This window comes from Melanerpes formicivorus, unplaced genomic scaffold (assembly GCF_026170545.1).
Source record: "Melanerpes formicivorus ecotype bairdi unplaced genomic scaffold, bMelFor1.0.p_v2 SCAF_34, whole genome shotgun sequence".
Classification (NCBI taxonomy): Eukaryota; Metazoa; Chordata; class Aves; order Piciformes; family Picidae; genus Melanerpes; species Melanerpes formicivorus.
In genome coordinates, this window is record NW_027142386.1 from 3,378,343 (window position 1) to 3,388,734 (window position 10,392).

The 10,392-nt window shown below is 56.9% G+C and overlaps 1 protein-coding gene across 2 annotated transcripts; it reads left to right on the forward strand.

Annotated features, from left to right (window-relative positions):
• Positions 1–569: 569 nt before the first annotated feature.
• Positions 570–8,016, forward strand: LOC137450207 (D(1) dopamine receptor-like). Of its 2 annotated transcripts, none has more exons than XM_068156503.1 (2): positions 570–4,544; positions 4,688–8,016. In XM_068156503.1, exon 2 carries the CDS (start codon positions 5,092–5,094, stop codon positions 6,421–6,423), a length of 1,332 nt encoding a protein of 443 aa, XP_068012604.1. In that variant the 5' UTR covers positions 570–4,544; positions 4,688–5,091; the 3' UTR covers positions 6,424–8,016. The 2 variants fall into 2 exon arrangements, with proteins under 2 accessions (XP_068012604.1, XP_068012603.1); XM_068156502.1 differs by having other exon boundaries at positions 570–1,375; positions 4,371–8,016.
• Positions 8,017–10,392: the final 2,376 nt, after the last annotated feature.

Genomic DNA, 10,392 nt, shown 5'->3' on the forward strand with positions numbered 1-10,392 from the left:
TGCTGTTCTTTTTCTCTGTGCCCCAGCTCACTGCCATGTTGGTGCTGTTCCAGCTCTGCTTCTGCATCTATAAAACTTGTCTGCTGAAAGTAACAAATGGGTGGTTTCCTGGGCTGCTTTGTCAAAAAGAAACCCCAACCAACCCCACACTGAGGAGCTGCTGCCCCAGCCTTGGGTTTCCCTCAGCCTTAGCTCTTGGGTTGAAATAAGCCCAAACAGTCACTGGGGTTTACCTTGAAGCCTGGTGGTTAGGTTTGTGTTAGTGGTGGTGGTGTGATGCCTTTGGTTTGTGCCTTTGGGAGAGGTTTGCTGCTTTGGCTTTGCTTCTGCTACTCATTTTTTTTGCTGTGCACCTCACAAATGTGCAGTTTAGGGCTCACATTGGGGCTCAGTGGTGAGATACTGGCACAGGGAGGTGGTGGAAGCCTCATGCCTGGTGGTTTTTGAAGGCCAGGCTGGATGTGGCTGGGAGCAACCTGCTGTGGTGTGAGGTGTTCCTGCCCATGGCAGGGGGGTTGGAACTGGCTGAGCCTTGAGGTCCCTTCCAAGCCTGACAATTCTATGGCTCAGGTTGGAAGGGACCTTAAAGAGCATCCAGTCCCAATCCCACACCTTCCTCCAACCCAGCTTGCTCAAGGCCTCATCCAGCCTGGCCTTGAACACCTGCAGGGAGGAGGCATCCACCACCTCCCTGGGCAACCTGTGCCAGTGTCTCTTCACCTTTACTGGAAAGAATAAAGAGGCTCTTGGCTGTGGCCATGGAGGAAGTGGCTGTGCCAGTTAATCAGAGCCCCTGCCTGACCCCTAAGCAATACTTAAGCCTTACTCTGGGATAGTTTTTGTCCAGCTTCTTGTTCTGAGGGTAATGAAGCAGCACAGCAGAGGAGCCTGGTGGTGTATTTTCCTCTCTGCCTAGGGACAGTGTGGATGGAGTTAACCTGGTGTAGAAGCCACTCAAACCAAATTACTCCTACTTCCCTCTGACATGAAGATGCCTGAAGTAAGCTTTGGCTTTGCAGGCAGTCAAGGCTGTTTCCTCTGGCAAGAGGTTTGATTGGAAGTGGCAGGTTGGTCCCTGGAGAGCTCCTGTGGCTTGTTGCAGGGAGGAGGAAGCTTCTTGTTCCTTTGCTGATGTTCTTCCACAGTGCAGCTCAGGTCTTGCCTCCAGCCAGCATCACTGAGCCTTGCTTTAAAGGATCTGACTCTGCCTCCTCTTCCCCCACCAGCAGAACCTGTCCCCTGCCCTGCAAGTGCAAAGTGATTCCTGCAGGAGTGAACAGCTCCTGCAGTTCTGTAACAGATCTGACTGAGGCAGCTCTGGGAAGAGAGGCACTTGAAGAGTTAAAGCCAAGCAGCTGCTGCTTGATTTGAAGTGGTTTGTAATTGTCTTCCTTTGATGCAAAGTGAGGGGGGGGGGATGTAATCAAGATGGCTGAATGGAGGATGTGAAGTGTATTTTGGTGAGGCAGCAGGGAAAGGGAAATAAAAGGGCAGCTTCTTGCTGGGTGAGGAAATTAAATATAAAGACCTAGAGCTGAATTGCCACCAGACTTGGAAGCAGATCACAGTCGAGTGGTGTTTAAAATAGTCCTTCAGCTGATTCTTGGGAGGGAGGGGGGGGAATAGCAGGTGCTTAAGTGAGGAAATGGAGCAAGTGCTTAGCAATATAATGCGGCAGAGCAGCTCGCTCAGGGCAGAAGGTTGCCTTTAGCGGGCAGGAGGAGTTGATTTGAAGCTTCCCCAGGAGCCAGCAGTGCCCTCCTGCAGCCCCAAGGCAGCTCGGTGCTGGGCTGCAGCCAGAGCAGGGTGGGCAGCAGGGCAGCAGAGGGGATTCTGCCCCTGGGCTCTGCTCTGCTCAGATCTCACCTCCAATCCTGCCTCCAGCTCTCCAGCAGGAGAAGGACACAGAGCTGCTGGAGTGAGGCCAGAGGAGGCCACAAAGATGCTCCAAGGGCTGGAGCAGCTCTGCTGGGAGCACAGGCTGAGAGAGCCTGGGGATGTGCAGCCTGCAGAGGAGAAGGCTCCAGGGGGACCTCAGAGCTGCTGCCAGGAGCTGAAGGGATCCTGCAGGAAGGCTGCAGAGAGACTTTTGCTGAGGGTGTCTAGAGCCAGGCCAAGGGGGAATGGTTTGAAGCTGAGGCAGAGCAGGGTTAGAGTGGAGCTGAGGAAGCTCATCAGGATGAGGCTGGTGAGACTCTGGAATAGGCTGCCCAGGGAGGCTGTGGCTGCCTCCTGCCTGGGGCTGTTGAAGGCCAGGCTGGATGAGCAACCTGCTCTAGTGGGAGCTGCCCATGGCAGGGGGTTGGGACTGGGTGATCTTTAAGGTCCCTTCCAGCCCAAACCATTCCGTGGCTCAGTGCTGAGCCATGAGGGGGCTGCGGCTGCCATCTAGCGGCGGCTCCTGGCACAGGCACTTGGCAGCGGCAGGCTGCAGACGGTGGAACTAATGAGGCTTAATTAAACAAAGCCTTCCGAATTGAATGCTGTGACGCGCTGGCGACAAGTGTCTGTGACCTGTCACAAAGCAAGCGTGCTGTTTGCTTTAGGAGGGAGCTTCTTGCCGCTGGATCTTCACGGGCTTAATGATGCTCTTGTTTGAAAGTTGTTCTTGGGCAACTCCTGTTGCCCCCCTCTGCAAAGCCTGGGTGGCAGGGTCAGGTTAATTAAATCTCTGTGTGTGTGTGAGGCTGAGCTGATTCTGTGCCGATTGGCTGCTGCTTTGCTTCTGAAGTGGTGTCTGTGACAGGCAAAGGCAGGGCTCAGCAGCACACACCACCCAGCTAATGAGGGGATGAATGCTGCTGGGAGGGGAGGTTCAGCTGCGTTTGGGAAGCTTTTGTTGCCCCTTTGGCCACTTCTCAAAGGCAAGTCCCCCCTGAAGCAGCTCTTGCTGAGCTGGCTCTGGAGGAACCTTGCCTCCTGATGTTTTAGAATAGAATAGAATTAACCAGGTTGGGGGAGACCTTATTGCTGTCCACAGCTCCCTGGAGGGAGGTTGTAGCCAGGTGGGGGTTGGTCTCTTCTCCCAGGCACCCAGCACCAGAACAAGAGGACACAGTCTCAACCTATGCCAGGGGAGGTTTGGGCTGGATGTTAGGAAGAAGTTCTTCCCAGCAAGAGAGATTGGCCATTGGGATGTACTGCCCAGGGAGGTGCTGGAGTCGCCATCACTGGAAGTGTTTAAGAAGAGCCTGGATGAGGCCCTTGGTGCCATGGTTTAGTTGATTAGATGGTGTTGGGTGAGAGGTTGGACTTGATCTTTGAGGTCTTTTCCAACCTGGTTAGTTCTGTTCTCTTCTGACCAAAGAAGCCTGTTTGCTTAGAAAGGATTTAATGACAGAGTGATGGATTCCAAGGTCAGACCTGGGTCCTAACCTTGTGGCTTTCCCCTGGGTGTAAGAGGGCAGAGGTTTGCTTCTCAGTCTGGAGTGAGAGCTTTCAGGGTTAGGTAAAGGAGTAGTTTTAGGGGGCAGGGGGATACCTCCAGAGCTGCCTCCCCAGTTCTGCAGCACCATGATGCTTGTGATTTGATGTTAGGAAGAAGCTCTTCCCCAGGAGGGTGGTGAGAGCCTGGCACAGGTTGCCCAGGGAGGTGGTGGAAGCCTCCTGCCTGGAGGTGTTTGCAGCCAGGCTGGATGTGGCTGTGAGCAACCTGCTGTGGTGTGAGGTGTCCCTGCCCACGGCAGGGAGTTTGGAACTGGCTGAGCCTTGAGGTCGCTTCCAACCCTGCCAGTTCTATGATGCCTTTCAGCCCCAGCAGACCAGCAGGTTGTGCCCACCACAGGCAGTGGGCTGAGGCTGTCCAGCTTTGCTCAGTCCTTGGGTGAGAAGGAGCAGTGGTGGCTAAGGGTGGTGAGAGGAGCTCTTGGGGGTGCCCACTGTTTGCTGCCAGGGCTGAGGGCTGTGCTGGAAAGACCTCTTGATTTGGTTTGGGGCTTTTTTTTCCCCCCAGCTGTTAGGTCACTTGGTGAGGTGATAGCTGCTGGGGGAGATTTTAAAGACTTGGAAGAATCCTACAACTATTTTGGTGGGAAAATGACCTTTAAGATGCTCAAGTCCAACCAGCCTCTAACTCTGGAGAAGCTCCATTGCATGGCTGATTTATTCAGGGGCAGAATGGTTACCCAGGTGCTGTCCTGCAGCCTTTTTGGTTCAACACAGAGCTTCTGCTGAACAGGAAGAGTCTGAAAAGTGCTTTCAGATTATTTTGTCTCTCCTTTTTCCTCCTTTTTAATCCCCTGTGGGTTTAAAAGAGGTGTTGCAGTGGGAATGAAATGCCAGCTTTGCTCCACTTGCAGCTGTGAGGAGGAAGTGGTTTAGGGTCCTTCATCTGTGCCTGGGCAGTGACTTCGGGTCTCTCTTACTCACAGATGAAGCAGCCACTTCCCATCCTGATTTTATTGCATTGAGGCCCCCTCAGATCCCCCCCTTGGATGTCTGTTGGGTTTATCCCTTCAACCCCATCACCTCCACTCCCAAGTGACTTACCCTGTGGACTCCCAGTGCCATGGTTCTCAGCTGGCAGCTGGCAGAGGATGGACCTGGTGAGTGTGGTGTGCAGGCAGAGAGAGCTCTCAGGCTGTGTGAAATGCAGAGGGGAGAGCAGCCAGCAGAGCAGCCTGGCTGCTGAGCAGGGAAGGTCCAGCTGCAAGAGCAGAGAGCTCAGGTTCCTCCTTTCATCTGGCAGCAAGTCCCAGCCTGGCCAGAGCAGAAGGGATTGAGTGGGATTCTGGAGCAGGCTGCAGACCAACAGCGGATGAAGAGCTTCAGAGAGGGGGAGGAAGGCTTGTGGCAGCTCGCTGCAGTGCCAGAGGTGAGTGGCAGCTCTTTGTGAGCAGCAGGCTGCAGAGCAGGGCGAGTGGCATGGGAGGCAGGAGGGCACAAAGCCAGTGCCAGGCTGGCGGCGGGAGCCTCGGAGAGCACTGAGAGCTTCAGGCACTTCTCCTGGGGCTGGGTCCCTGGCTGGGGGCGAGAGCTGGGAGGACTGCAGGTGGTGCTTCTGAGGTGGCAGCAGTGGAAAGAGGCTTTGGATGCTGCTGGGGACTTGAAGAGCTGCAAGACCTCTCAAGGGACCGGAGCAAAGGGGAACCCATGGATGGCTCTGCGGAAGGGAGGGGGCTGGAGGTGCTCAACGACACCAGCAGTAGGAAGAGCTGGGCAGAAGAAGGCAACTCTGAGCTGTCCTTGCGTGTGGTGACAGCTGCCTTACTCTTCCTTCTCATCCTCTCCACTCTCCTGGGCAACACCCTGGTGTGTGTGGCTGTGGTCAGGTTCAGACACTTGCGCTCCAAGGTCACCAATGCCTTCGTTGTCTCCTTGGCGGTGTCCGACCTCTTGGTGGCTCTGCTGGTGATGCCCTGGAAGGCTGCCTCCCAGGTGGCAGGCTACTGGCCCTTTGGGGCTTTCTGTGAGGTTTGGGTGGCTTTTGACATCATGTGCTCCACGGCCTCCATCCTCCACTTGTGCATCATCAGCCTGGACCGGTACTGGGCCATTTCCAACCCCTTCCGCTACCAGAGGAGGATGAGGCAGCCTGTGGCCTTCGTCGCCATCGCGGTGGCCTGGCTGCTGTCCCTCCTGATTTCCTTCATCCCTGTGCAGCTGAGGTGGCACAGGGACCGTGGCTTCCTCGGCCAGCAGGAGCCAGGTGCTCGTGGCCCTGCGGAGGAGGAGAGCTGCGACTCCAGGCTCAGCAGGACCTACGCCATCTCCTCCTCGCTGGTCAGCTTCTACCTCCCTGTGGCCATCATGCTGGGCACCTACGGCTGCCTCTTCCGCACCGCCCGGCGGCAGCTGCGCAGGATCTCCTCCTTGGAGGGGGCAGCAGGACGTGCCCAGGGCTGCCAGGCCACCGGCTCCCCTCAGGAAGCCTCCCTGAAGCACTCCTTCAGGAAGGAAACCAAGCTCCTGACGACCCTCACCGTCATCCTGGGCATCTTCGTCTTCTGCTGGCTGCCCTTCTTCGTGCTCAACTGTGCGGTGCCCTTCTGCGACCCCCGCCGGGGGCAGCCGGGGCACTTCCCCTGTGTCAGTGAGGCTGTCTTCAACACCTTTGCCTGGTGTGGCTGGGCCAACTCCTCCCTCAACCCCATCATCTACGCCTTCAACGCGGACTTCCGCAGGGCTTTCGCCGCCCTCCTGGGCTGCGGCCGCCTGTGCCCCGGCCGCGCCGCGCAGAGAGCGGCCCTCAGCCACGAGCTGGCCTCCTACCGCCGCGACACCACCTGCCAGAAGGAGGTGGTGGCCCTCAGCTGCCCCCAGCTGCTCCCCCACGCTGCTCTGTCCCTGGGAAGCAACGAGGAGTCCTTTGAGAGGGCCTCGCAGGTCTCTGAGCCCTCTGGCCGCAGGGTGGTGCAGGTGGAGTGCGAGGTGGCTGCCGCCCTGGAGAGGGTCACACCCCTGCCCAGCAACGCCTTCAGCTGAGCCTTCAGCTGAGGGCTGGGGGTCAGGAGAACAGAACAGAATGAACCAGGTTGGAAAAGACCTTTGAGGTCATCCAGTCCAACCTATCACCCAGCACCATCTGATCAACTCAACCATGGCACCAAGGGCCTCATCCAGGCTCTTCTTAAACACCTCCAGGGATGGGGACTCCACCACCTCCCTGGGCAGCACATCCCAATGGCCAATCTCTGTGAAGAAAGGAAGGGAGAGGCTCTGCTCAGCTGCCCATGGGACAGGCCAAGGGGCAATGGTTATAAACTCCAGCAGAGGAGGTTCCACCTCAGCATGAGGAGGAACTTCCTCAGTGTAGGGGTCCCAGAGCCCTGGAGCAGGCTGCCCAGAGAGGTTGTGGAGTCTCCTTCACTGGAGCCTTTCCAGCCCCACCTGGATGTGTTCCTGTGTGCCCTGTGCTGGATTCTATGCTCCTGCTCTGGCAGGGGGCTTGGACTGGAAGATCTCCAGAGGTCTCTTCCAAGCCCTGACATCCTGTGATCCAGGAATGGGGTGGTGAGATGGGCTCAAGGAGAGATGGAAGCAGGGACACAGCTGCAGTTCCCTGCTTTCTGAGGAGGTCGAGGATGCTGTGGATGTTGCTCTTTCTCTCTCGGGGCAGCAGTTTGTGTTGGCAGGCATGGAGCAGCCAGAGCGCCCTCTCAGACGGCTCGGGGGAGGGGGTTCGGCGATGTGGGTTTCTGGCTTGCAGTTGCAGCTCCCGCCCGGGTGGGCAGCAGAGATCTGCAGGCGGCTCCCTCGAGCTGACCCAGGTTAAAAATGCTTTCTGCAGAAGGCTGAAAGGCAAGGGCTCAAATTCCACCGTCCTGGGGACTTCATCTGAGCAAGCAAAGACTTGTGTGGCCTGCTGGGCTTCTGCTCCACAGCCCATGAAGCACAAACACAGCTGTGCTTGTAGGGACAGAGCCTGCTTTGGTTGTGTCCAAGAGGCCACCAGCCCAAGGCTGCTCTGTGGGCACGATGCTGCTGGCAGGACTGGCTGCTGCTGCTGCTGCCTTCTGCTCGCTGGGACTGTGCTGGGTGGGAAAGGCAGCTCTGGGGTGGGCTGGGCAGGAAGGGCCTTGCTTGGAGAACCCTCTTGGGCTCACCTGTGTCTCCTTTGCTCAGGCAGATTATCCTGCAGGTCTGGACAAGCTGCTGCCAAGCAGAGCCTCAAGGCTCCAGGTGAGGTGGCAGCAGCTTGTCTGGAGCCTGTTGCAGGGAAGGATGCTGCACGCCAAAGGTTGGCCCTGGTGCCTGGAGCAAGAAGCAGCCTTTCTGTGCTGAGACAGGCAGGGCTGAGGGCAACCAGGGATGAGCACAAGGTGTGGTTTGGAACATGGAGCTGTGACAATTCCCTTTGGGAATGACAGAGTCTGAGCCCCTTCAGTCTGAGGGTGGAGGAGGAAGTTGGATGTTCCAGCAAGAAGGTTGCTGGTTGGGTTTCTGTGCCTCCACCACATCTTCCTCCTCTGCCTGGACTTTCTTCCCTCTTTCACTTTGCTCTCCCTCCCATTCCCTTTCTCTCCCATTCCATCGAGGATCCTTCCCTTGCTGTCGTGTTCCAATAAAAATGCCTTCTCCAGGAGCCCTTCTGCCTCTCCTCTGCTCTTTAATCAGCCTCTCCCTGAGTAGCTGGGAGCTTGTGTCTGGGGAACTGGGGGTAGACACAGCAGGGGAAGAGCCCCCAGCATTTCACGGTGACACGGGTGGGGAGTGGGGACTTGAGGAAGGTGTTTTGATCCATTCCTGCTTCAACGCGGCAGCAGCAGCAGCACATCCACGGCGCCTTGAATCTGAGACAGCTTTGGCACAGCAGGAAAGCCACTTCCCCCTCCCCAGCAAAACGTTCAAGGGAAAAAAGGCAGAAAGTGCTAATTACAGAGGAAGGGTAATTAGCCAATAGAGCCCAATTAGAGTCGAGTTACAGCGGAATGGGCGTGGGAGGGAGCGGAGCTCACTGCATCTCCAGGGTCTATGCTCGGGATTTTCCGGAGGAGCACTGCTAAGACTCAGCCTCCCGTAGAACCTTCTCCTTCTCCACAACCTAAACCTCCCCTGGGGCAACTCTGAAGCCATTTCCTCTTCTCCTGTTGCTCCTTACTAAGGAGAAGAGCTCTGCCACCCCCCACAGGGCTGCTGCAGCCTCCTTTCCGGGAGCTGTAGAGAGCACTGAGGTCTCCCCCCAGCCTTTTCCCCGGGCTGAACGCCCCCAGGTCTCTCAGCTGCTCCTCACCAGCTCTGTTCTGCAGACCCTTCACCACCTTCCTTGCCCTTCTCTGGACAGACTCCAGCACCTCCCTGTCTTTCTTGCAGGGTGAGCTTGCAAAAAGCAATGGAGAAGATGATGTAATCCTTTGGGGCTTTTTTTTTTTCCTCTGGTCCACTTGTTATCTGCATTTAGCTTGTGCTGGGGAGCTGCCCCTGAAGTGATTTTTCAGCTTTAGGAGGAATGGATGGATTTAGCAGAGAAAAAGTGGGAGAGAGGGGAGGAGATGTGGCTGGTGGAGGTGGCTGTCTTGCCTGATTTAGCTTCCAGCTTGGAGATCAGCAGCTGCTTTTCTCATCAGGCAGAGGCCAGGGGTTGGCCTCCGAGGAAAGCAGCACCAGACAGGGGGGAAGGCTAGCTGAGGGTTTGTGGCTGCTTGGAGAAGCCTGGCAGAAGCTCTTGTGGAATCACAGCCCCAATCTGTATGGTAATTTGGAGCAATCAGCAGCTAAGGGGAAAGAGGCAGGAGGAGGATTTTGTGAGAGCATGGCCAGAATATCTCCTTGCTCTGGTGAGGTTGTGCTGCCTTGGACTTCTCTGTGTGTCTCTCAGCATGTTGAGCACATTAAGGAGTCCACACGTTGGTCTTTTCTGCTCCTACAAGTGAAATAATGAGGGTCTTCAGGGGGCTCCAAGAAGGCTGGGGAGGGACTGCTCAGGCTCTCAGGTAGTGATAGGACTAGGGGGAATGGAATGAAGCTGGAGGTGGGGAGATTCAGGCTGGAGGTGAGGGGGAAGTTCTTCACCATGAGAGTGATGAAGCCCTGGAATGGGTTGTCCAGGGAGGTGGTTGAGGCCCCAGCTCTGGAGGTGTTTAAGCCCAGGCTGGATGAGGCTCTGGCCAGGCTGATCTAGTGTGAAGTGTCCCTGCCCATGGCAAGGGGGTTGGAACTAGATGATCCTTGTGGTGCTTTCCAACCCTGACTGATTCTATGATTCTATGATATGAAGGAACCCTGTGGTTAGTTCTCATCACCCTCCCTCCCTGCCTAATAGCAGCAGCTTCTCAGTTGGGAACCCTCAAGGGAGTTGTAGAGAGCCAGAGGGTCTCCCCTCAGCCTCCTTTCCTCCAGGCTCAGCAACTCCAGGTCCCTCAGCCCTTCCTCTTGTCGTCCAGACTCTTCCCCAGCTTCCTTGCCCTTCTCTGGACATGCTCCAACCCCTCACTGTCCTTGGAGTGAGGGAGGTCCCAAACTGACCCCAGGATTCAAGGTACCCAGTACAAAATTCAGTTTATTCTTCCAGCTACTCCAGACAAAGGCTGAATCACAGGGAGCTGGAGCTGAGGAGAAAAGGAGCTGGTCTCAGCTTCACAGCTCCCGTAGCTGGGATCTGTTTCCACCGGCTGCCACCTCCCTGGCCCGAGGTGAGTCCAGCCCCAACCACTTCTTTGTTTTTGCAGGGTTGGGTGTTTTGGGGCCGTGCCGGGGGGTGCCTAACGGGGCTCCCCGCACCGAACCTGCGCATTTTAACCTCCCTTCCCACCCTGCCGGGGGTCCCATATAGCCGCCCCCATCCCTCCGCTAGCCGGGGCCTGAGCTGCCCGGCGGGAGAAGGCGGGGCCCAAAGCGGGGCGGAGCCGCCGAGTGGGAGGAGCCGGGGCTCGGGCCGGGGCGGAGCTGCCCGGTGGGAGGAGCCGGGACCTGGGAGAGGGCGGAGCTGCCCGGTGGGAGGAGCCGAGGCCGGTG

Coding starts and splice junctions, on each gene's coding strand:
- LOC137450207 (XM_068156503.1), top strand. CDS start 5,092: ATGGATGGCTCTGCGGAAGGGAGGGGGCTGGAGGTGCTCAACGACACC.